The sequence below is a fragment of the Agelaius phoeniceus genome, chromosome 18 (genome assembly GCF_051311805.1).
Source record: "Agelaius phoeniceus isolate bAgePho1 chromosome 18, bAgePho1.hap1, whole genome shotgun sequence".
NCBI classification, from domain to species: domain Eukaryota; kingdom Metazoa; phylum Chordata; class Aves; order Passeriformes; family Icteridae; genus Agelaius; species Agelaius phoeniceus.
In genome coordinates this window covers 2,366,015-2,390,135 of record NC_135282.1, presented here as the reverse complement: position 1 = coordinate 2,390,135, position 24,121 = coordinate 2,366,015, and the positions used below count along the sequence as shown (strand labels likewise).

At 49.6% G+C, this 24,121-nt stretch overlaps 4 protein-coding genes across 11 annotated transcripts in view; 2 read left to right on the top strand and 2 right to left on the bottom strand.

Annotated features, from left to right (window-relative positions):
- The window catches only part of SBNO1 (strawberry notch homolog 1), a 31,413-nt gene extending 28,045 nt beyond the window's left edge, over nucleotides 1-3,368 (bottom strand). Inside the window, exon 1 of one of the 2 annotated variants that reach the window (XM_054645833.2) lies at nucleotides 3,208-3,368. The gene's annotated coding sequence lies outside the window, so the exon portion shown is untranslated. Of the gene's footprint in view, nucleotides 1-2,304; nucleotides 2,848-3,207 lie in introns of those variants that run through there. The other variant, XM_054645834.2, reaches the window with a different exon arrangement.
- A 4,322-nt stretch (nucleotides 3,369-7,690) lies between these two features.
- KMT5A (lysine methyltransferase 5A) lies at nucleotides 7,691-20,427 on the top strand. Of its 2 annotated transcripts, XM_077187914.1 has the most exons (9): nucleotides 7,691-7,922; nucleotides 8,231-8,325; nucleotides 10,357-10,513; nucleotides 11,321-11,537; nucleotides 12,205-12,289; nucleotides 12,636-12,695; nucleotides 13,179-13,369; nucleotides 14,092-14,224; nucleotides 20,138-20,427. In XM_077187914.1, exons 1-9 carry the CDS (start codon nucleotides 7,730-7,732, stop codon nucleotides 20,162-20,164), a joined length of 1,158 nt encoding a protein of 385 aa, XP_077044029.1. In that variant the 5' UTR covers nucleotides 7,691-7,729; the 3' UTR covers nucleotides 20,165-20,427. The 2 variants fall into 2 exon arrangements, with proteins under 2 accessions (XP_077044029.1, XP_054502053.2); XM_054646078.2 differs by lacking the exon at nucleotides 20,138-20,427 and having other exon boundaries at nucleotides 7,715-7,922; nucleotides 14,092-16,316.
- RILPL2 (Rab interacting lysosomal protein like 2) lies at nucleotides 17,491-22,042 on the bottom strand. Of its 3 annotated transcripts, none has more exons than XM_054646082.2 (4): nucleotides 21,578-22,042; nucleotides 20,617-20,768; nucleotides 18,242-18,352; nucleotides 17,491-17,767 (listed from the first exon to the last, which is right to left on the bottom strand). In XM_054646082.2, exons 1-4 carry the CDS (start codon nucleotides 22,040-22,042, stop codon nucleotides 17,743-17,745), a joined length of 753 nt encoding a protein of 250 aa, XP_054502057.2. In that variant the 3' UTR covers nucleotides 17,491-17,742. The 3 variants fall into 3 exon arrangements, with proteins under 3 accessions (XP_054502057.2, XP_077044031.1, XP_054502058.2); XM_077187916.1 differs by having other exon boundaries at nucleotides 18,245-18,352; XM_054646083.2 differs by lacking the exon at nucleotides 17,491-17,767 and adding an exon at nucleotides 18,735-18,828.
- On the top strand, nucleotides 20,152-23,610 carry SNRNP35 (small nuclear ribonucleoprotein U11/U12 subunit 35). 4 transcript variants are annotated; one of them, XM_054646081.2, is made up of 2 exons: nucleotides 20,152-20,247; nucleotides 22,603-23,610. In XM_054646081.2, exon 2 carries the CDS (start codon nucleotides 22,606-22,608, stop codon nucleotides 23,401-23,403), a length of 798 nt encoding a protein of 265 aa, XP_054502056.1. In that variant the 5' UTR covers nucleotides 20,152-20,247; nucleotides 22,603-22,605; the 3' UTR covers nucleotides 23,404-23,610. The 4 variants fall into 4 exon arrangements, with proteins under 4 accessions (XP_054502056.1, XP_054502055.1, XP_054502054.1 ...); XM_054646080.2 differs by lacking the exon at nucleotides 20,152-20,247 and adding an exon at nucleotides 21,204-21,493; XM_054646079.2 differs by lacking the exon at nucleotides 20,152-20,247 and adding an exon at nucleotides 21,977-22,118.
- Nucleotides 23,611-24,121: the final 511 nt, after the last annotated feature.

Genomic DNA, 24,121 nt, shown 5'->3' with positions numbered 1-24,121 from the left:
AAAATACTTATTAAAAAGTTGTGAATATTACAAGCTGTTCCCTGAGGATTTCATCACTCAAAGAACTGTTTTGAGCATGTAGAATCTTGCAGATAAGATTGTCTATGTTTAGTGAGGTAGTCCAATGTCACTGAGCAAGAATCAGCCTATTAAATGAAACTAAAAAAATGTATTTATAAAATTTCAACAGTAGTAATATCTTAATTACTTTCTTTGTATAAAGAAAAAACAAACTGGTGCTATTTCATGAAGGGCTACCAAAACACACCAAACATTTCTGAAAGGTGCTCTCCTGGTGAAGAACATAGCTTAAAACTTTGATAAAGAGGCAGTTTCGTGATCACTGCACATTATGTAAATAATTCCTGATTTAAAGATACAAAACCAGAATGCCATGTTTAATATCATGTCATGTATCCATGCCAACCTGGCTCTCTCTCTCCTTCCATTTTAGCTTTGGTACAAAGAAACAAAACAAAAAAAGAAAAAAAAAAAGATTCTAAAACACATGTCAAGCAACCTGCTCTGTTTCCCCTGAGAAACATAATGGTAGAACCCCAAACAATGAAAAGCCTTTTGATTTTCAGGTCTGTGAGTTACACACTGTAACACTGCATGCTGAAGTGCTTATTTCAAACCCATAATCGATTACAGTATCACAAGTTACTCCAAAGCAAACATCCCAATCAAGCAGGCACTGCTGCTCCCAAGCCCTTCTCACAGCTGGGCGTTAATGCCTGCCTGGGACACAGACAGCATTCACAGCATTCAGAACCTCTGCTCTGTCACTGGAAAGGTTTTCCCACTGCCCTTTTGGGGAATACCTGTCACCTGAGCTGTACTGGAAGCCGTTTGGAACATCACACAAATATTGGAGTTGGAGAGACAAGACAGCTTTGCCCTGCAAATTCTGGGCCTGTCTGAACCATGAGTTGTTATTGACCTGAAAGTTTCACATCTCCCTTTGCAGGCTCTGAGAGCAGAGGTGCAAGAGCCCCGTCCCACCCAACAGGATTCTCTGCATAGCCACGTGGGCTCTGCTCATTTCTCAGCTTTTGTCTCCAGAAGGCAACCTGGTAACAGTAAAAAACAACAATTCAAGCAAGCCAACCCCTTCTGGTCCTCTGCAAGTCACTATCCAATCAAAGAGCAAAACCCTAATTAATGGACTCACTCATCCTTCCATGCCTTAACCTCAAGACGAGCAGTTAATTTTGCATTCACACGCACAAAGGTGCTCTCACAAAAACCAGAAGTTAACTCCAATCCTGGAAAAATAGTTCCCACTTTTCAAGGGCTGGTTACCACTCAAACCTCAAAGCTTTCAAGGACAGGAGGGACACTCCAGGGCACTGTGGGCTTCAACTCTGCCTCAATGCTTTTTAATGCCTGTTCTACAAAATTTACAACTGCCATGTTACACAGTCTGCAAATGTGAAATTCAGAAGTTCTGAAAATTTAAAAGACTTAACAATGCAATAATTTGGCATGAAATCTGCTTTCAGACTAAAAGGCTGGAGCTGGTAATTTGGCCAGCAGTGAAAGTTTTTAACAAGTAAAATCTCAAAGAGAAAGAGCAGCATGTGAGCACCAGGAGCCTTAGTTTTAGCCTGGGAGGCAGTGCCAGGTGTGTCTCAAAGCTCCATTACCTACATCATGACCTGCTTCAACAGCTTTTAGAGTTGCTCTCAGCCAGTTTTGAAACCAGAGTAGTCTGGACAAAAAGACAAACTGCCCACATTTTATTTCTAAATATTAAGATTGCATACAAATATAACATCTCATAGCTGTGAGGGAGATACAGAATACCAATTCAAATGTCACGCTGTTACACAATTTCAATTCTTGCTTTACAACATCAACTACAGATTTTCATTTCGGGGGAGGGCAGCTTACAAAACACTAATGTACGTTTTTAAATAATTTTAATCCAAACAGAAGCTTGGTAGTCTAAAGCCAAATAGGCTACCACCGAGTTAATTCCTAACTTCACACTGTGCCGTTTGATCACACTAGATTTTTTTTTTACTCACTCTGGAGATAGCTAACAGATCAATTCAAGGGTTTTGTTTTTAGGCATTTACAAAATCTGTCTCATCTTTAACAGGTATCAAACACATAGAACCAGCCTAAGAGTACCTGAAAGAAAGTACAAAAGTTCTGATTTATACCCTCAAATGCAGCGTGGAACCTGGTCAGCTAAAAATAATAAAGAAACAACCCAAAAAAAACCCAGGAGAAAAACCCAAAAGGCCTCTTCCCCATCAGACTGTAGGAGCATTTCTACGTTAAACTATTACTCACCCTAGCAACCTCTGTTTGAGGTGCGCTCGTTAAGAGTCCCTGGACTTTGAGGCCGTGTCTGTCGCCGCGGTTCAGCTCCCCGGGAGCAGCGGGGCCCCAGAGGGCTCGGCAGGGCGGGGAAGCCCCCGGGGGAGGCGACGGGAGAGCCGGGGGGTCGGCGGCTGCTGCCCCGCCACCTTCCCACCAACACGTGTTCCCGACATAAACTTCCGGGTTGGGCCAGAATCGGCTGCGTAATCCCGTCCCATGCGCGACTTTTTGTTTCCAGACCTTCACCTCTTTAAAGATCCCTCCAACAGCACCGCGATCCCGGGGAAGGGCGGGAGGGCTCCGTCTCACGGCGGCTTTCGGAGCCGCTCCGGCACCATAAATCAAACACCCCCATCCCCCCCGCCTCGTTTCTCCATTTCAAACCTCAACAATCAGCGGCCGCGGAAAGAGCGCACAAAGGCGCGGGCCGGCCCGGGGGGCTCTGCCCGCGCAGGGATGCGGCGAGGGGGGGGGCGGCCGAACGCAGCGCCGCGCCCGCCCCCGTTAGAGAAGCGCTCCCCCAGAGCCGGGGGGCCCCGCCGCCCGCCCCCGCACGCCCCCGGGCACGAAGTTCGCGGGACAACCGGGGCTCCGCCGGGGCGGCGGCGGCGCCTACCCCGCCCGCCGCGCCGCCCCCGGCCCACCGGGACCCCTGCGGGGGCGGCCGCGCCGCCTTCCCGGGCTGAGGGACCGAGGGAGACGCGGAGCCGCTCCCAGCACAACGGGTCCTCCCCGGACACCCCCGCGCCGCCGCCGCGGGCCCCGGTGAGGAGCTGAGGGGAAGAAACCCCCGGGGCGGCCCCGCAACGCGGGGAGCGGCCAGAGGCGGCCAAACAGACGTGACGCCAAGCAAAAGAGCAGCGCGGGACTTACTCTCTGTCGCACTCGATCCTCCCGCGGGCTCCTGGAAGTCTCCGCCGCCGGCCCCGCCGCCCGCCGCTTTCTAACTCACAGCCGCCATCTTTGCCCTCCCTCCCCTCACAGGGGAGGGGGGGCCGGGGGCCGCCCGCACCACGTGACCCGGGCCGCGCCTCCCTCCCCCCGCCGCGCCGCGCGCGCTCCCCGCCCACGTGACCCCGCCAGCCACCGCCCGCCGCTGGCGCGCGCTCGGCACCACGTGACCCGCCCCCCGCCCGCGGGCTCCCCGGTCACGTGGCCGCCGCCGCCGTCTCGCGCCCACCCCCTCCCCCCCCCACCGCCGCCACCGGGCCCCGGCGCGCGCTCCCCGCTCGCCCCCCCGCCACGTGACATGCCGCGCCTCGGTTTTTCCCTGCTCTCAGCAACGAGAAGGCAGAAAGTTCCTCGTTCCCTCCCCCCCCCAAAAAAAATCCCCGGCGTATCCACCGTCCTTCCAATAAGCGACGTCCCCGCGGGCGGGCCCCGCCCCATTGCGCCGGCCGCAGTCGAGCCTTGGCGATCCGGGCCCGGTTCCCGGTAGGGTGGGGGGAGGGGAAGGCGGAGGCGAACGGCTGCGAGCAGTCACGTGACCTGGGCTCCCGCAAGATGGCGGCTGCCGGCGAGAACTCGGCAGCGCGGCGGGGCTCTCGCGAGATCTCGCGTTTCTCGCTGCATCACAGGGCAGGGAGGGCGGGGGAGGCGCCGTGCGCGCGCCCCCGCCTGAGGTGGCGTTGGCGGGAGCGGCCCCGGAGCGGCGGGACCGGGCCGGGCCGGGCCCTGGGGGCTTCGGCGTGATGGGAAACGCTGGCATCTGAGCTCATCCCCGCCCGTGCTCCCGCTGCTGAATGCGTCTCACTCCAGGCAGCCCCCTGGTCCCGTCCCGTCCCGTCCCTCCGCGGTTGGCGGTTCCTCGGTGCGGCCGGTGCCACCCCGCCCTGAGGACTCCGCCACCTCCGCCCCTCACGGCACCGCGGCTCTGCAGAGCTCCTGCACGGGAACCCCCCAGGAGAATGCGGGGGCACATCCCTGCTGCCCTCCCTGGGGTGCTGGCAGATGAGTTTTCCCTTGCGAGTTTTGTACAAGCTGCTAATGTGAAACTTGCTGCTGCAAAGAGTGAGTTAAAACCTGGAGACCCCTCATGCTAGTTTCACATTTGGAGACATTTTTTTTACAGCTGGAGGCCCCCAGACTGAGAAGACTTGTTAAGAGACAATCTTCCAATAAAATGCTTTCCCAGTTGTGTAAAAACACGAAAATTTGTAAGAACTTTCACACAGAATTGAGCCAGACATAGATGAAGAGTAAGCAATCATGAAATACCTTCCAATGTTCAGTATTACTCATTCAATCTTGTGCAAGTTTGCTTATTTTATCATTAGACAAATTTAACAGGGATTAATATAACCAATAAAGGATTAGACAGATTAAGGCTAAACTATTTAAAGACAAAGCAACGTTAATTAAACTGACTTAAGTAATTCAGATTAATCAGTGATGCTTCAGATGGAAAGAAAGATGAGAGAAGTGAGGCCAGAGACCAGAAGAACAATTTAAATGGCAGCTTTTGTCTTGGTTATTGCCCTCTGCACACTTCAGATGAAGGCATGATGAAGTACAGTTTACACGTGCTGAATCGAACTTTAAATCTCAGCAGCTCTGTACAATCGTGACAAGAAAGGGAGGGTTTTGATGTCTTGAGTTGAAAAGGGAGTTACCTGTCAGCGTTTGTGATCATCCTCGACTGCAATAGGTGAGTAATCTCGCTGGTGGAAATGCTGGTTTCCATTGGCGTGGAATTAGCACAGGCACATCTGTCTGCAGGACTCTGTTTCCATAGAATTTTGGCATGTAATTCACAGATCTCATTGCACTTTCTAGTCAGAGATTTTTTTTAAATCATTGGTAGATACAATTCTGAATATAATTATATTTTATAATCTATGAAATGCACTTAGCACCTACTGGCATTTTACTCTGTGACTTTATAAAATGATGTTGCTTAATGTAATATTCAGCAGTTACCCTCAGGGATTGTTTTCACTTGATTTCTAGTGGCTGAAGCACAAATTGTAGGGATTTCATCTTGTGAACGAGAAATTTGTGTAAATGCTGTCATTTATTTTGCAAATTGCAAATATGACAGCTGCTGTGTGAGAACTTGCGCTCAGGTGGGAACATTTAACAAGCATCTCCTTGGTATATTGGACAGAAGATGAAACTATGAATTCAAATATAAGATTCTTTTTTTTTAAACTGGATGAAGTGTTCATCTAGACCGAACAGATTTACCTTGAAGATTTTCTTCCCTTTCTGAGCAAATCAACGCCTCGCTCGCTCTTCCTCCCCTTCCCCCACAAAACAATTTCACATTTCCGCAGTAAAACGTGGTGCTCCCGGGAGCCGCTCATGCGGCACTACGGGAGAGAATATTTAGGTCACTGGGTTTTAGCGCTGCTTCTAGCGGGAGCCGCCCCGCTCCCTCCGGATTCCGGGACTCGGCAGCGCTCTCTCCATGTGCTGCTGCTGCTGCTGCTGCTGCTGCTGCTGCTGCTGCTGCCTGTCCCGAGGCTCGGGCGGCTCCAGCCACGCTCCTTTGGGCCGGAGCCTTTAGGATTTTACCTTCTCCTCATGGCTGGTTCGCGGTCGCAGCCAGCTGAGGGGTGAAGCCAACGTGTTTTGCTAATTCACGGTGTGATCCCACCGCGCCGGGAGCAGCGGCCAGTTTGAGATGACGTTGTTTTCTTTGTTGCTCTGGGGAAGAGAATTCCTTGGCTGCCTTTGCCCTCTACTGGTGGCCCGCACGGCTCCGATACCAACTCAGTTCCTTTGCTTAATATACATATATAAAATAATTATTTAAAATATACAACCCCCATCAGCTCAGCAAAACCACTCAGGCGTTTCCAGAGCTTTCCCAAGACATTAGGAAGAGTGCTCCCTATTACTTGAAGAAGGAAATCATCTTAGTAATTTATGAAGATCTTTTTTTTTCCAGTTTCATCCCAACTGTGCAATAAGTACAGTGCAAACTGGGGTGGAAAAATCAGAGCAGTGTCTGCTCTGGTGCTTTTGCAGAGAGCTTAGAGTACCTGCCTTGATGGTAGAACACCATGGACATGGATGTTCATGGACATGATGCCCAGAAATGTCAGCTGGCTGCAGCTTTGAGTTTATAGGGAAATACCCAGTGTGTTTTGGTTGCCTCTCTGTAAAATTCATGTGCCTGGTGATCGCAGACCCAGGTGTAACAAATGTCAGAGCTGGGTTTGTTCTGCCCTCTCCCAAGTGCCTGAGTGCAGGGCTGTCACAGGAAGGGGAGGGGGTGGCCTGGAATGCTGTGCTGCCTTCTGAATTCCTGCCCTGTGAGCCCCCAGTTGCTGTGGGACAGCTTGGAAGGGACGAGGCCTGAGTTCTTGCTTAAGATGAGAAGGGTTTTTTCCTGCTAAGGGAAAGGATGGCTTTCAGCTGTATCACTGCCTGGCTGTTTATGTCACTGTGGGAATGCCCCAGAGACAAGCAGCAGCCTGTGGCTGCAGATAAGCCTGGGTGAGAAGCCACCCCTGTGGCGATAGGGCTTGGGTCAGAGCAAGTGCCACCTCCCAGGTCCTGAGCACACTCAGGTGGGCTTTGCTGCAGGAGGGGTGGCACAGATAGGAAACGGGAGTCAGGCACTGTTGGTCAATGTAAGCGTTCTGCTTATCGTGGAACAGCAGAGCCCTGTGTGGCAATTTCCTGACTTCCACCATGGCATCCACTTGGCATCCACCCAGATCCCTGATCCATGTGTGCTTTGGGTCATTGCTGTGTAACTCTTTGCTATTGTATTTTCCTGATTTCAAAGCCTATGTACTAAACCTCTTGGCAGCTTCTGACCAGGGAATCGATGCTGAAGGCAGTTCCAGCTCTCCTGGTGATAATGATGGCTCTGTCATTTGGCTTTGTAACATTTTAGCTGCCCTCGTTATGGAATGGGGATTTACATAAGGTCTTTGATGCTTTTAGAGCAATGCTGGAGTATTACCTGCTCTCCAGGAAAGCTTGGAAGATGGAACTAATAGACTTAAACTTCAGCCAGGGAGATCTAAGCTAAACATCGCGTAAGCAGCCTAATAATTTCACAGAGCAGAGTTTTACAATCCCGCCAGGATTAGGGGTCCCCCGCATCCCCGCTGTGAGGTGGCGTGGGCTGTGTGCCCTGCGGAGAGGTGCAGGAGGGAGGCGGCGCTGGGAGTTCCGGTGCCCCGGCCGAGCGGGCAGGCCCGGGTACCGCCGGCGCTCCGCGGGCTCGCCCGGCCCGGAGGGTCCCGGAGCCGCCGCCGCCGCCGCGCGCTCCAACCCACGTGGCGCGGCCCGGCCGGGGGAGGGGCGTTCCCTGCCGGACCGCCAATCAGAGCGCTGCTCGCCCTCGGCACGGACCAATCAGCGCCCAGCGAACGCACATTTAAACCCTGTTCCCGGGAGCCGCGGTCACTGCGGTGTGACAGGGGGAGGGCGGGTTATGGCGGCTCATGCCAATCAGAGGCCTGAGCGCCATGATTGGCAGGAGGTTAAACCAATGGGGTTGCCAAGGGTAACGCGGCGTCTCCCTGCGGAGCGGTTGGCGGCGCCGGGGACTCCGCGGGGACAGTCGGGGCCGCCCGGCGCGGGGGCTCCGGGGCGCGGGGCGGCCGCCGCCGCCGCCATGGCCGGAGGTGCGCGGTGCGGAGCGGGCATGAGCGGAGCGGGGCCGGGGCGCGGCGGGGCCGGCGGGGCTGGGCCCGCGCGGCGCGGGGCATCTCCGCGGCGCGGAAGCTCCTCCTGGGAGGTGCGGGGAGCCGGGGCCGGCGGGACTCCTCCCCCGCGCGATGTGCGCAGCTCGCCGGGAAGGGGCTGGGCCGCCGCGGCTCGCCCTGCCGCATCCAGCCCTTTAAACATGGCGCAGGCCGCGGCGGCCGGGCGATGACCGCGGGCGGCAGCGCCGGACATGGCTCAGGCGCCGATCTTCCCCCGTTGCTCCTAGGGAAGAACATGCCCAAGACCAGGGCGGGCGGCGTGGAGAAGGCAAGCCCCGAGAGCGCCGAGAGGAAGGGCCCTAGCCGCCCCCGGGCCGGCGGGGTAAGCAGTGCCCGGGCCTGGGCGGGCGGAGCGGGGCGGGCGGCTCCCGGGGTCTGCGGTGCCCTCCGCTTCCCCCCGGTGCGGGCGAGCCGGCGTGCGGGTTGTCCCGGGGAGCCGCGGGGCCCGGGCCTTCGGGAGCCCCTCAAATCATTCAGAAATCGGTTAACTTTAAGTACAGTCGGACTCTTGCCGTGTTTCCCTGTGCCCTTCCGCAGACAGGCACTAAGCTCGGCGTTCCCTCCGTGCCATCTTCCCCGTCCTGTAGTTCTGTCACAGGCAGCTGGCCGGAGCTGTCTCTTTGCCTTTAACTCCCAATGGAAATAGTTGTGGCTATTGCATTAAATCCTGGAGCCCCTCTGCAGCCAGCCTTTCGTGTGTTTTGCTGCGCTGAGAAAATCTCTGCTCTCCGGGCTCTCAAGCCTGGCACAGACAAAGACGTGGCAGCGGCATCTCGGTTGCGCCAAGAGCGCAGCAGGCAGGGAGCTGGGAATGAAGGGAGGAAGCTATGCTGGAAAAAGAGTTGTTCGTTTCCTGTTCATGGTGTATTCAAAGCCTGAAGGCTCAGCTGGCAGGTGGACTGCAGTTCACTGCTTTGGGCTTTCTCCCAAAATGCCCGTATTTAAACTTCTTATTAAATCTGGAGGACTTTTAGGCCCAGGGTTCATTGCTTGTATTTGTTAAAACGGAGTGTTTTCATAGTATTTCATGCTTTGAAGCCTCGTTTTTTTAATAAGCAAGTTTTGCCTTTCATGGGCCTTTCAAAAATATTGGAGGTCAGGGAGTATCTGTCTGATTTGCTTTTTCTCAGGCTGTTCCATCGTAATCTCAGTCTTTAGTAGTTTATTTGTGGACTAAGATTTGAGCCTTTAACTGGTCTGTTTTTTTGTGAATTATGTACATAGGAAGTTTGTTATTCGTGACCATGTTAATTGTTAAAATTATCCTATCTGTTCTATTGTCTACTTTGTTTGCTTTTTCAGTGTCTGTGACTGAAATGCTGAGGTATTTGTTTAGTCAGCTATATTGGAGCTATCTTTTTTTAACTATTGGGACCCTTTGTTCCTTGCTTTTCCAAGAAAATGGATGCATATTTTTGTTGTTTTAACTGGCATGCAATGTCTGAAAATTGCTTTTGGTTGAGTCAAACTATAGCCAAGAAAAACTCATTCTGCCCAAGCTGCATCTGTTTGTCCAGACACTGAGATTTCACGGTTGGAATGTGCCTGACATCCCCTGCACAGGCCAGCACAGCCAGGTGGCAGGAGGCTGTGAAAGCAAAGGTGACAGGACTCCACTCATCTTTGCTAAATTTGACACTGCTCACTGTTGGCATCCTGGGGCCTGAGCCAACCCCAGGCTCTCTGGTGTCTGGCCATGCCAGAGGGTTTTGCCATTTTCCTGCCTGGGCTTTGCATTGATTCTTTAATGGGCTTTTTTTGCCATAAACAACCTTTACACTTTATGTCATATAATGGATAAAATATAGCACTGTTTATCTCCCGTGCTTTGCTGAGAGCTGTCACTCAAGGCAGGCTGTAAAACTGATTCCTGTGCTGCTCAGCTGAGCATATAATTTGCTACAACAACATTTGACACCTCCTGAGAGTAGCTGCGTAGCTCATACCTCTCTGGCTGTGAGAGCTCTGTATTGGGCCTGGGCAATTTTTGCTGCACTATTCATATTTTTTTTGGCTTGTGCTCTTTGAGGCCGCCTTCCTCCCCAGTAGCTCAGGCTTGGGGTTTTTTTTAGCACCAAAGTTCATACTGTGAAGCACAAGGGTGGAGGCTGGAGTTAGCTATGATTATTACCCCATCCTGCCACATTTTATTAGTTAAGTTCTCAGAGTGCTCAGCACTGTTATGTTTTCACTTAGAAATCACAACCTCAGTGAGGGTGATGTGCTTCAAACAGTGTAATTCCATCAGCACAGTCACCTGGCAGCCCTGGTTGCTGCAGATTGTTGTGGATGCCAGCTTGAGGTTCCTGGAATCTCTGTGCTGAACTGATTTTTTTGTGTGGGTCTGTTTTAGGAGAATGTGTTTATTGGTCAATCCAAAATCTACAGCTACCTGAATCCCAACAAAGCTCCTGGTGCTCGCCCCCCGCTTCAAGAAGAGAACTCGGTCATGTATCACGAGGTGAAATGTCAGGGCAAAACACTAAAGGAAACCTACAGGAAAGGAGCTGGTAAGATGGAGCTTTGGATTGCTTCTCTTGGTGCATGTGCTCCCACTGCCCCCAGTTCTGACGTTTTCATCAAGAAATAAAAGCAGTGAGGAGGAGCCCAAATTGTGGATGCTGAGTGCCAGGTTGACAGTGACTAGAAATGGGAGTTTCTGTAAGTTTATGAAGGGGAAGAAATCCCATCTGCCTTGTGTTTAAAGGTGCATTTAACAGCCTTGGTAATTTGTCAAAACACTTTGATCAAACACTTTTACAAGCAGGTATTCTCAGTCCCATTTGATGCAGGGACTGCCAGGCTTTCTGAAACTTGGGGCCTTTAGTTCCTAATTTGGGTCCCAGTTTTGACAAGGCAGTGAAGATGGTTTAGCTTGTCCCCCTGCTGAGGCCTTGCAGCTGTGCTTCTTTTCTCCAGTGAGCCTCAAACATCTGTCTCAGCAGATGGGACTGTTAAACCTGATTATTTACTCTACATAAAAACGTTATTGAGCTTTAAACCACTCTCACCTACCTCTGAGTCAGTTGTCTGAGGAGGAGGATGTGGTTGTATTGGGGTAGGATGCAAAAAAACAAGTAAATGTTGGTTGTGGGGAGTAGATTTCTTATCAGTGCCAGCCCTTTAGTTCCCATGGATTTATCCTGGGTGGCATTGGCCATTTGGCACCAACATCTGCAGCTGCTGAGCCCAGCACTGCAGGGTCATTGCTGTCCTTTCTCTCGTTTGACAGAGCTCTAAACCCCTGGAATTCATTTAAAGCACTCGGGTATAGCTGGCCCTAAGTTCAGAGCCTTACTCGATTTCCTTGTCACCAGGAAAAAAGAATGGTGGCAAAATAGTTGAAGGTGCTGTGAAACCAGAAGAGCAGAAGGATAAGGAAGGTGGGTGCAATCCTTCAGTGCCCTCCTCTGATCAAAACCAAGAAACTGTGGAAAGCCAGAAGACTCCCCTGCCTGCAGACTGTGCTGAGGAGGCCAATGCAAAGCCAGCTCAGAAGAAGATGGTTAAAGCAAAACGAGGACCAAGGAAAAAGTAAGTGACTCGTGGAATTGTGAAAGGACAGCTCTTTGTTTTCTCAAGAATATCACACTTTAAAAACCCTAAAATAGCATCTAAGTACCTATTTTGCAGAAGACTCCTGTGTCTTGAAAGCAAGCCTAATGTGTTCTATTGTTCTATCACAAGTGAAACATTTGCTGGTCACCTATGGAAAAAAAGAAATTAATGATCCATTAAGACCTACTTTCCTGTGGACAAATGGGAATGTGTCTTGTCAGAAACAGAGCAGTTGGAGGCTTCCTGGCTGAGCTGATACCCTTTCTCTTGGTGTCAGAGTAATGTGACCTAACATTAATGAATTCCTTGCCAAGCAGTTTTCATGACCTAAATTTTCGAGTGCCTTCTGGCAAGGCACGCAGGGGGCCCCAGACTTGTAATGTGACCTTCAGTTGATTTCTAACGACATCTCACTTGTATTGTTCAAGAATTAGTACTGGAGGAATGGAGTTAGTGTGGGGAAGAAAAGGGATGTAGCTGTGGCTTGAAGCTAAGAGTCCTGATAAAAACCACTGATTCATATTGATCACTTTTAACTTGCCAAGCTCAAATAAAACATTCTTGCAGATAGCTTTGCTCTAGCAGTGTAACTTAACAAACAGTCTGAAATGTGTGTGTGTGTTCTCTGTTTCTTCCTCCTTAGAACACAAGGAAGAACACCAAACAGAAAAGTGACAGATTATTATCCTGTTAGAAGAAGTTCCAGGAAGAGCAAATCTGAATTGGAGGTAGTGCTTCTTGTTAAAATGACATAACTTACAACATGTCTGATTAGCTGAAAATTTGAGGAACTGTGTAACTATGGTTTTCATTCCAAATGCAAATAAAGTTGTGCACCTGAAGTAATGTTAAGAACATGCTTAAAATTTGGAAATGCTGGTCCAGTTTAGAACAGAATCCAGCTGTTTATGTATTTGGGGGGGGCAGAAATCTTTCTGCTGTTCAGTTTGCTGGAAATATGAGGTGGTTTGGAACAATGAGTGTCACTGGTGGGTAATTTCCTTCCAGCTCTAGAAGAAGCTACAAAAGCTATCAACAATATTGTGGTTTTGTTTGTTCTTGTTTATTCTGCAGACTGAGGAAAGGAGGAAAATAGATGAGCTGATTACAAGTGGGAAGGAAGAAGGAATGAAGGTAACTGCAGTGCCAACCTAAGTAGTCATGTACTGTTTATTACACAGTATCTTGATGTTAATCTATTTAAACAGACAGTAGCAGAACTCAGTCTCAGGACCCTGCAATTCTCTGAAAATGCAGGAAAACTGGAACACACAGTCCTTCCTTTAAGTGAGCATTGTTGGTCTCTGAAGGATATTTCTGTGCAGCCTCAGTTATAAATACTGAGGGGGCTATAAGGTCTTTACAGAAATGCACTCCTAAGTTCTTTGATTGGAAGATTTTGTGTCCAGCTACCCAGTAACTCAGAGTGTGTCCCAAACTCATCCTGCATTTCTTCCACAGTGCCACACATTGTGCTTCTACAGCTTTGTCTGCAGTACACACCAATTCCCTTTTGCAGCAGTTTTTTCATGACAAATCATTTCCTAGTAATCAGCATATCTGCAATGATGTAAATCAGCTGGGAAATGAGAAAGTATTTTCTTTTCAACTCAACAGATTGATTATATTGATGGCAAAGGGAGAGGAGTAATTGCTACTAAACATTTTAATCGAGGAGAATTTGTGGTTGAGTATCACGGGGATCTCATCGAGATCACTGATGCCAAGAAACGAGAGGCTGTGTATGCTCAAGACCCATCCACAGGCTGCTACATGTACTATTTCCAGTACCTCAGCAAAACCTACTGGTAAGCTCAAGTTTCTATTGATAGAGGCTTTGAATGCTGCTAATTCTTTTCTTGTTTTCATGCAAATTTTTTGTTTTTAATGGGAACTGTGAATGATGAAATCTTCTGGAGCACTGTTCCATGGTCTGAGAGCCTCCTGTACATGTGGGCTATGAGGAGTGGTACTGACTCAAAGCCCTCTTTGAAGTACAGCACAAGCTATGTGGAGAGCTGCTCTGCTTGGATGAGGCTTGGAGTTCTGCAGTGGTCTTCTGCCTAAATTTATCCTCTTGTAGAATGGACTCTTTTATCTGAATTGCAAGGAGCTGGTTTGGAAAGCAGGATGGACTGACTCCCTGGAAATGTTTCTTTCAACTTTGACTTGGTGTCCTTGTTGCTCTAGTCTCTGACACCCACTTCAGTCCAAGCTTTATAATTTTTTTCACATCTGGGTTCTGCTATTCCTGGAAACAGGGAGCTCAAACAGCCCAAAGATTTCATTTTCTGGGTTTTGTACTAACTTAAAAATCTCCCTGAATTGTTTTAGTTTCCCTGCCTTGCCATATTATGGCTGCCTATTTAATCATGGCTGTTCTGTAATGTAACATGATAATATTCTGTTTCTCCTTCATTTTTCAAGACTCACGTGGGTTCCTCCTTCTTTGTGTGATTTGCACTTTGGGTTTTGCTCCCAGCTGCCCCTGTCCCAGGCGCAATCCCGCGTTCTGTTCTTGCTCTTTCAGTGTCGATGCTACGAAAGAAACGAATCGTCTGGGAAGGCTCATTAATCACAGCAAGTGTGGCAATTGTCAGACCAAGCTCCACGACATCGATGGTGTGCCTCATCTCATCCTCATTGCTTCCAGGGACATTAAGGCAGGTGAAGAACTCTTGTACGACTATGGAGACAGAAGCAAAGCTTCCATTGAAGCTCACCCGTGGCTGAAACACTAATTCATCTTCCTTGTTTTGGGGTTTTTATTTTTGGACTGAGTGTTCTACAAGGAGTCAGTGCATTTTTATTTGTTTTTCTGCCCTCACTTCCCTCAGCTTTCTTAGTGGATGGCTTATGGTCTTCCAGGCTCCTTAAAAACTGCCTTTTTGCTTTGCAGTATTTAAATACCTATTACAGTTTTCCAGGCAGGCTTGAATAATTGACCTTAGATTGCCAAAACTTTTATATCATAAAAGGAAAACCCTCGTTAAAATTCGAATGCTTCTGCGTAGTGACCAGTGCCACTTGAGCAGGGAAAGACTTGCACAGAAATTGAATCACTGGGGTTGTGCTTCTGCTTTTGCAAGGAAATCTCACGCCCCACTCTGGGGTGCTGAGCTTGGCTTTATGACAGAAGTACTGCTGTACTCTGACTTGGTCATCCAGTGGCTTGACTGCCTGTCAGACTGCTTTGCACAGCCCAGTGCTGACAGGCTTCTCTGGGATGGATGTACTGTCATTCTCAAATAATTTGTGGTAGGAATCCACTTTCTCCTGTGTCATACATTCTGTTGGCAGTGAACTTCAAATGCACTGGCACTGAGGGAAAAGGATGGTCAGATTGACTGCTTCCTTTGGAGAAATTACTCCCAGCCAAATGAGGATAAATTTTGATAGACTGGGTTGATACTGATTACAGCTGTGAAGATAGAACTTTACAGTGAGAATTAATGTTTGACATTTACTTATTTTCTAAACTTTGAGAAGGTACCTTTTTTATAGTCGATGGCTGATTCTTGGAGGTGTCTCCCAGAGGATTTTAAAGAAGTAAAAACTCTCCAAAAGTTTTTTATATTACCTTCCTATGCTAATTAGCCACATCAGAAGCTATTTATTTACTGTGAATGCTTGAAGTAGAGCATAGTGGTTCCAAAAATAGGAGTCATCTTCATATGCAGCTTCAAACTGTAGTGATGGAGTTCATGCAGTGAAGAAAGCAGATTCCTTATTGCCTGGTCCTGTAGGTCTGTCCAGCACAGTCTGGTCCCACTGTCTCACATGGGAGTCGAGCGCTTGGCATCTCGTGGATGTTTGGATGTTTCTGTTGGAGAGCCAAATCTGGGATATAGGCAGGCAATACAATGCAGGTCCTTTATGTTAAAGAGGAATTCTTACCAGTTGGAATTTTTGCCAAGGCAGGCTTGGCATGTGTGTAGATGAAAATGGCTGTGAGCCATCAGCCACGCTTGCTGCTGGAAGATGTCAGCAAGGGATCTGTGGCTCTGTTAATGTCTTCTATTCCTCATGTCTCGAAGGCTGCTGCTGTTCCAGCTGAATGCCCTCTAGACAATCTTATGCTTGCCTATGTGATAGGTCAGATAGCAACAACATCCTGGTTGTGTGCTCCAGCAGCAAGAGAGGTGGCTTAGTGATGTATTTTTTAAATTAAAAACTTGAAGACAATGTCTCTGTAAAATAAAGAATATATTTATTATTGATGAAACGGCTGCTATACTACCTGTCTCCATTGCAGTTTTATGAGCATTTTGAAAGAAAGCTGTGAAAATCATTAGCTATTAAATGCTTTATATTATTTACTGCTTCACACAAGGCAAACTCGTCAGAGGAAGCCTGGGTATTTTCCCATTTCTGAAGAATTAACTGGAGACCTGTTACATTACATGTACTGAGTTTCAGGTAAGCCTCCTTGGCCAACTTGTCTGAGTGGGCACTGATTTTTCTCTGGTCTCAATAACAGAGACCTCAGCAATGTGTACAGTGTCCTGTTAAAACTAGAGCACTTCCCTTAAGTCAAAATTGGAATAAATTTTTTTTATTTTATTTAAACATTTATGTGTTCTCTATCAGGTTGAATAGCTTAAAACCTCTGTACTTCAGCATCACTTTTGTAAACAAGAAAGGGGAAAGATCTCCCTTGTTTTACATAAAAAGAAAATGTCTTCTCTGAAAGCTTAACTGGTAATTGAGTAGCACTGCGTTGGAGGATGGAAATAAAGCTCATGTTGCACTGCATCTGTATCCTTTACTTTTCTAGGAACACATACAGAGATCTGGAGATCTATCTCAGTGTACTTCTCTCAGGAATGTGTCATTTGGGTGCTTATCTCTGTGCCTCACAGGAAGGCTTCATCCTCTAACAAGTTGTCACAGGGAAAGACACCCTTGGGTTGGGAGCTAAACTGCTTTTTTTGAAGGAGATTGGAAAATACATCCCTGGATAAACCATGGAAGAGGATGGAATTCAGATCACTTGTCATCATCTGTCCAGCTCAGAGGTGCATCCTGGCTGTTGCTGATTGATTGTTTCTTTGTTTCAGTTTTCTGTGCACAAAGCCTCTGCTCAGGCCGTGCAGTAAGTGCCTTCCCTGCTGCCATGCTCTAGAAAATGCACAATGAGGGCATGGCCAAGGCTTATTGATGTTTTGAAGATGGCAAAAGGACTCCAGTGGTTCTGTGCCCTGGCTGAAGCAGCTGGCTCAGGGCAGCCACCTGTGGTGTGGCCTTGCTCCCAGACATTTGTTCCTGGCCCCTGGAGGGAGGCTGCAGCTCTGCCTCTGCCCAGCACATCCCCATCGTGCAGCTGAGCAGATGTGTGAAGTGCCCTACATTTTTCATGCTGCCAGAGTAGGAGAGGGAATCAAAAGACTTCAGAGCCTGCTTTTATTTCTGAAGAGAGTAAGATCACAGTTTGATACCTGTCACTGCTTCTTTTATGTCTGTTCAGACTTCTGCTCTGGATATTCTACCTTTCTAAATGGAGAACCTAATTGGTGTCTTTCAAGCTTCTTTCCCCACTCCTCTGTTTGCCTATATGCTTCCACTGGTGCTAAATCTCATTACTGGGGCCAATACACAGCTTGTGGCAGGTGATTGAAGGAACAGAGCTTATGCAAAACACAGCTCCCTACCACAGGAGACCTTCAGCTGTCAGAAATGAAATGTTTGCTGCATCTGTTCCTGCACCTCAGCCCTTCACGTGGGCAGAGCCCAATTGCAGCAGCTTTTCTTGCTTTGCTATGCTTTCCTCCACTGTTCATCTCACCCCCAAACAACCACTTGTGAATGGCAGGTCTCTATTATCTTCATCTTACAAAATCCTTTGAGCTGAATGTTTTGATAGCTGGACAGGATAAGTATGCTGTAGTACAGATCATCACAGGCTCTTTTAATAAGAATAAACCCCAACTTTATACAAACGTTTTATTTTCTACATGTGGATAATGTCTGACAGCAAGAAATACAAAAAGTGTCTGTTTCAAACAATTTCTGAAAAAGCAGAGTAAAATCTATTCTGAAAGAATATTATACAACGTGATTTTAATGAGATTGCTCATTCTCTACAGTAGGAGTGATGCTGCTGCTTCCAATCATTGTCTTTCCCAACGCCTCTGAGGCTCATCAGTGCCATTCTCACCAGCAGCAAAGTCCTTGAGGATGCTCATTTTCCATGTTTAAAAGAAAACCTAAAAGAAGAGAAAAATCAATAGCAGAGAGAAAACAATAATGTACAACTGGAAAACAAGGAACAGGCAGGGGCCTGGCCCTGTCCATGTGCTATTTTGGGGGACTTTAGAGACAGACCCTGAGCTCGTGGGTTTTGTGTACAATGTAAACAAAGCCTGGGGCCAGCTGGGGTGCTCCCACAGCACAGCCCTGAGGGGCTGGCAGGGGAGGCAAGTGTTGAATCATTTTGCTCAGGAATCTTGTTTTTCCTAGGAAAAAAGTGACTCCCTGCTTGCCTGGGTGGAGGTGGCTTTCCTGTGCAGTGCTTTTTCCCCAGGAAGAGATTGCTTTATCAGGTTTTTAACTTTACATGGAGAGCAGAAAACAATATCCAGCCAACTAGGCTAAAGTTCAGCATCCACCCCTGGATTCACTGTGTAAGGAGTGGGCCATGTTCTCACAACTTCTGCCCCAAAAGCTGCAGACAAACTTACAACCGTTTGATGATTGTCTTCTCTTCACTGTCCTTTCTGGTGCCAGCACTGCTGCCACTGGCTGCTTTTTCCAGTTCTTCAGTTTGGTCCTTTTTCTGTGAGATGATCCCACTGGGAAAAGAGATGGTTTTGTTTATTTTTTGTGGGTTTGTTTATTTTTTGTGCAGTGTGACAGTGCATGAGTTGGACCTCTCACTGGACATGGGTGAATGAATGTTCACAGGACAGGGATGGCAGCCCAGCCTCTTCCTTCTACTGAACTGAAAACAATGAATTATTATCTCTAAATACAGCAATGTAATGGTGCCAGGGTTATGCTTTAATGAGAACACTAAAAAGATAACAAGCTGACTTCTCCACAGAGAAAAAAATGGTAAATCGTAATGGGGGTGAAAGGGAAGTGTAATCACACTTGGGTTTGTGCAGAAGTCCAAGGGTGAGAGGACAGTGCAGACACAAATGGTGAATTTCTGCAGGGGTGGATGTGTGGTACCTCCAACGCAGCCACCCAGGCTCACACCAGGCCTGGGAACAGATGGGAGATTCCCAGCTCCCCTGCAAGGCAGGTGCCTGTTCCTCTTTCCACCCTACAGAGGAGAGAAGAAAGGCTTTGCCTCAGCTCCAGATTTTGCCATCTCACTTTGGTGTTTCTACACTCCAGAGGCTGTAACCGCCTACTCCAGGCAGCAGTTTCGGTTTGACCAAAGGGTGTTTTCCCTGCCTGGAACAGGGTGAGATTTTCCCAGCCTGCACACTCAGTGTTTTCACAGCATGTCCCGAGCTGACCTCAGGCATTTGGAGAGCTCAGTGGATCAAAGCCTGTGATGCAGTAGCTGCAGGCAGAGAGTGGCCAAGCAACACTCAACTGGATTCGGAACTAAAAACACAGAGCAGTTAAAAACTGGTGTGACACCAGGCACGGGGTAATTCTGAGGCAGACTCTCCTCTTGGATAAATGAGACAATGAGCTGTTGGGTGACACTGCAGAGCTCCAACACCTGCATATTAACTTCTACCCAGAAATCATGATGAAAAATGCAGCCTCCAAACACCATCGGTCACTTTGAGCCAGTCTCTGAGATGTTTGTTACCTTGTGTTAGGCAGAGCTTATTTCCAATGTGTACAAAGCATTTTAGAACAGATTTATTCTCTTCTCCTGCACAATTACTCTTTACTACAATTACAATTAGGATTTCATGTGACTGTTTAGATGGAAAATGGGTTTTGGCTTAAGCTGTAACAATGTATGAGGAGATAACCTCACAAATTACTCGACCTGAAAATCAGCCCTGCCCTGTTCTTGGTGCACAGCACTGTGACTCAGATCACTAAAAACCTGAAAACATTCCCACTGTTACATTTTTAACCTGGCCTGTACTAAACTGTGTAACAGCTGGGAAATCAAAACAAGAAGCCATTCCACTGCTACACAGCAAAGCAGCCAGCTGAGCTGGGGAAGTGCTGTCAGGCAGTTTGTAAATTCTTGGATTTAAGTGTAACTTCTTGGCTTAACCTGCCTGGTACAGACAAGGCAAAGGGTGGGCTCGCTGTATCCAGGAGGGTGCTGCTGAGATATCCCAACTGAAATCTAATGTGCTCAGACAGTTTGTGTCTAGATAGAGAAGAAATTTCTTGACCCAAAGAGTTTATAATCCAACCTGATGAAAGGGGGCAGAGGTTGGGAAGGAGAACCTTTGGGGTGAATGAATTTGTAGCACCAAGATCAAGACCCTCCCCACATCCCACACCAACTCTCCCTTCAGTAAAGACTAAACCCTTCTCTGAAAGCACTTGCTTTGCACAAGTTCAAGGGCCTTACAGAACCCTCTGTTGGCAGTCTTAAAAACCCCACAGCTTATCATGAATGATGAAAGAGCTCAATATTCTGTTTCTAGATCAGTGCCACACCCCCGTGGGAGTGAAGGACCAGAGATCAACCAGCGTTGTGCTGCAGGAGGAAGGAAAGTCTGACTGAAGCTGAGCTGGAAACCCCCCGTGCTCTTTGGTATGTAGTGTGGCTTTAGACACAGTGTGTGTGCAGCCGCTGTGACTGCACAGATGAATTCCTGTGCACGAGAGCCCAGCCTGGATGTGGAGTGGGAGTAACTCTGCGTAGGCTGAGAGTGGGACAATGATGGGAATGGGCTGAGAACTGTGCAGAGGAAAAGGGAGTTTGGTTTTCAAATCGTGTTGCATAGAGACTTCATTGTTCCCCCATTTTTCTTTGCTCACTTGTATGCTCTGGGGAGCACAGGGGTCACTTACATATCTGGACAATGCCTATCCTGACCTAGGGACTCAAACCTTCAAGACTCTCAACTGAGAAGCTTCATGAAGTACTTGTTATTAGTTCTCTGCTGACTTCAAGCTTTACCTCTTATAGCACTGTAGCTCCTCTTGCACCACCAGAAGCTGAGCTTTCAGCTGGTTCCTCTCTTGCAATACATCTCGGAGCTCCTGTAACGTGAACCGGGGCCGGTTGGGGTCTGTGAGGTCTATCACCATTTGATCTGGTCCGAGGCTGGGCTGTAAAATAAACAGTGGTGGATCTTGTAACCTCTCAAAAAACGCAGCATTCAGAGAGTAAAATATCTGGATTTTATAAATACGGAATTTTTAGAACTGGTATGAATTCATCACAATCCTGATTTTTTCCCCAAGCAGTTAATTATAGTTCTTCATATTTTTGTATTCCCTTAGTGACTGTGTTCCCCAACCAAGTATAGGCCACAACTGTGACAAGCTCTGACCACAGTTAAAAACAAAGTCTCTGTTCCGAAGAGCTTGCAATTTAGTTGTCAAGAAGATGCTTTTATCAGATTGTTCTCAGATGATGAGTTAGGCTGAGCCATCTAATGCCACACCAAAATTCCGTGTCAAAGAAAGGTGAGACCTGAACTCACCTTTTTTGATTAAAAAGCTTTGTAGTAATCAAGACATCTATTTCTCTTACAAGGGGTAACAAAGCCTCAGTGTTTGCACACAGATGTCTCTATGGGGCCGGTGCTGTGCAAGAGCTGAACACGGTGGGTTTGTACTCTGAACTTTGTGCGTGACTGACCCAACTTTGCTGGGTCAGCCACTGCAGTGAAACTGGAGCGAGGAATCCACAGCATTGAGATCCTAACCACCCCCGAAGGAAAGAGCTTCAAGGCTTTCATGGCCAAAGACGGGAAGTGACTTTGTGAGACTCGTCCTGTTGACACAAAAGAGACCTCACGCATCGGCCGGCCCATCTGGTGTGGTTCTGGGTGCGTTCTGCGACCCAGGCGTGGTGTGCCCGTGCTGGGGAAGGGGCCCGTGTCCCGTGTGCCCCGGCCGAGTCCCGCACCCACCTGCGGGGCGCTCCCGCGGGCCGCCGCCCGCAGCTGCTCGAGCTCCCGCCGGAGGCTGTCCCGTTCCCGCCGCAGCTGCTCTTCGGCCACGCTGCTCTCGCTCACCAGCGCCTCCAGCATCTCCAGCACCCGGACGATCCTGAACTGCAGCCGGGCGCGGGCGGCGGGCAGCTGCGGCCCGGCGCGGAGCTGCAGCAGGTCCCGGCCCACCACGGAGGAGATGTCGTAGACATCCGCGGCCGTCAGTTGGAACGGGTTCTTCTCCAGAGCGCTCTCCGGGCCGCCATCCTCCTCCTCATCCTCATCCTCCTCCTCCTCCTCCTCCAGCTCCTCCTCCCCGTCCCGGCCCCGCTCCATGCCCGCCGCACCCCGGCGCTCCCTCCCTCCTTCCCTCCCAGCCGGGCCGAGCGGCGCTGCCGGCGAGGCCGCGGGCGGAGCGGCCCCTCCCGCCCCCGGCGCTCCCATGGCGGCGGCCGCGGCCCCGCGCCGCTTCCCGCCCTGCCCCTTCCCCTAAGGAGGCACCGCCCGCGCTCCGCTGCCGGTAAGGGACGGGGGGGCTCTCCGGCAGCCCCGGGAACCGGCACTGAGGCGGGTGAACGCATCGGCCTTTCCGCAGCGCCACGTCCGCCTCGGCGGCTCGGGGAGCGGGGCGGGGGGACTGGCGGGCTCCGGGAGCGGGGAAAGGGGCTGAGATCGACCCCGGCGGGAGCGGCTGAGGATCCTCCGGGCTGGTGGATCGGCCCCTGCCCGCCGGGAGAGCCGCGTGCCCGCCGGGAGCGGGGCTGAGGGGCCTCCTCGGCCGGGGCCCCTCAGGCCGGGGTAGGCCAGGGGAGGATGCGGCTCCCGGACACGGCTCTGTCCCGGCATGTGCACTCAAACAACAGCGACACGGCTGGTTCATTTTCGTGTGTCACACTTTGGGGGGATTTTCGGATGAACACAGTGCAGCGGTGCTGGAAGCGATTCTTGCCCAGGCTGTTCTGACCCAGCCGTGAGCCTGTGCCGTGTGTGTTCTCCTCCACTAGACGATGGCTGACTGGGCCCCCATAGCGAAGGAGTACGACCCCCTCAAGGCGGGCAGCATCGATGGCACGGACGAGGAGCCCCACGACCGGGCCATATGGCGGGCGATGCTGGCACGGTACGTACCCAACAAGGGCGTCACGGGAGATCCTCATCTCACCCTCTTCGTGGCGAGGCTCAACCTTCAGACCACAGAAGAGAAGTTAAAGGAGGTTTTTTCCCGCTATGGAGACATCAGAAAGATCCGTCTGGTTCGAGACCTGGTCACGGGATTTTCCAAGGGTTACGCCTTTATTGAGTACAAAGAGGAGCGTGCGCTGCTGAAGGCCCACAGAGATGCCAACAGGCTGGTCATCGACCAACATGAGATCTTTGTAGACTTTGAACTGGAAAGAACTCTCAAAGGATGGATTCCCCGGAGGCTTGGGGGTGGGTTTGGAGGCAAAAAAGAATCCGGGCAGCTGCGGTTCGGAGGACGGGACAGACCTTTCCGAAAACCCATCAATTTGCCAAATGTGAAAAATGATTTCTATGGAGAAGGATCATCAGAAAAAAGAAACTGGTCTCGTGAGGGAACAAGGGACTGGAGAACGAGGGACCGGGACCATGAGAGGAGCAGGGACAAACGCTGGCCAGAAAGGGAGAGGTCGTGGGCTTGGGGTGACAGTGAGAGAGACAGAGACTCCAGAGAGGAGAGGAGCAGGGGGAGGGAAAGGAAGGACAGAGACAGGAAGGACAGGGATAGAGACCGGAGCAGGGACAGAGATACCAAGAAGCAAAGAGATGATGATAAGCACAGATAGGTGACCGTGCCTTGTCCTTGGGGTGTGTCACCTACCCTGGTGGCAGCCCGGGGCTGTGATAGCATTCCCAGAACAAGCTGTGGTGTTGCCACCTTGTGCCTGTGACTCTGCTGTCAGCAGCTCTCTGTAGTTTGGTTCCTACTGCAGTTCAGATGTGTGTTGAATTGTTCTTTAGAGAAAATAAACTTTTGTATTAATGTTTTTGAACTGGTGAGTGCTGTAAGAAATGCACTGTGTGTACAGGCATCCCACTGAGATGAGCACACACCTTTGGCTGCCTGAATGAGGAGTTACCCATGTGCCAGATGTCCACATGTTTGTTATGAAACAGTCCTGTGCTGGAGACACAGGAATGGAATAGCAGCAAACTTCTGAAACTTCTGTGCCCCAAACCAGAACCTGATGGGAAGTGGCTTCATTTTTGTGAAGACACTGGGACAGGCAAGACCTTTATTGATACTGTGTCCTTAACTGGTTCTGCCAGGTGAGAGAGAAACATGGAACCAACCCACTGTCTGTGACATGGGAGGATGAAGCTCCTTTGTACAGAGGAATGTGCACCACGGGACAGTAAGCACGTCAGAAAATGCCTCATGTTCCTGATGAATCCATGGACAGTCACTGAGGGAGGGTGTCATGGGTAAATGTGGTTGCAGCTACACTCACTCTGTCCTCACCCTTCTACACAGGGTTTAAATCCATTCTGGAAACTGGGCTT

Bases quoted from the DNA above. Each gene is read 5' to 3' on its own strand.
- KMT5A (XM_054646078.2), top strand. From the start codon at position 7,730: ATGGCGGCTCATGCCAATCAGAGGCCTGAGCGCCATGATTGGCAGGAG. The intron at 12,696-13,178 runs GTAACTGCAGTG...TCAACTCAACAG, and splicing joins GGAAGGAAGAAGGAATGAAG to ATTGATTATATTGATGGCAA. The intron at 13,370-14,091 runs GTAAGCTCAAGT...TTGCTCTTTCAG, and splicing joins TACCTCAGCAAAACCTACTG to TGTCGATGCTACGAAAGAAA.
- RILPL2 (XM_054646082.2), bottom strand. From the start codon at position 22,042: ATGGGAGCGCCGGGGGCGGGAGGGGCCGCTCCGCCCGCGGCCTCGCCG. The intron at 20,769-21,577 runs GTGGGTGCGGGA...TTTATTTTACAG, and splicing joins CCCGCGGGAGCGCCCCGCAG to CCCAGCCTCGGACCAGATCA. The intron at 18,353-20,616 runs GTAAAGCTTGAA...CTCTTTTCCCAG, and splicing joins GAGCTACAGTGCTATAAGAG to TGGGATCATCTCACAGAAAA.
- SNRNP35 (XM_054646081.2), top strand. From the start codon at position 22,606: ATGGCTGACTGGGCCCCCATAGCGAAGGAGTACGACCCCCTCAAGGCG.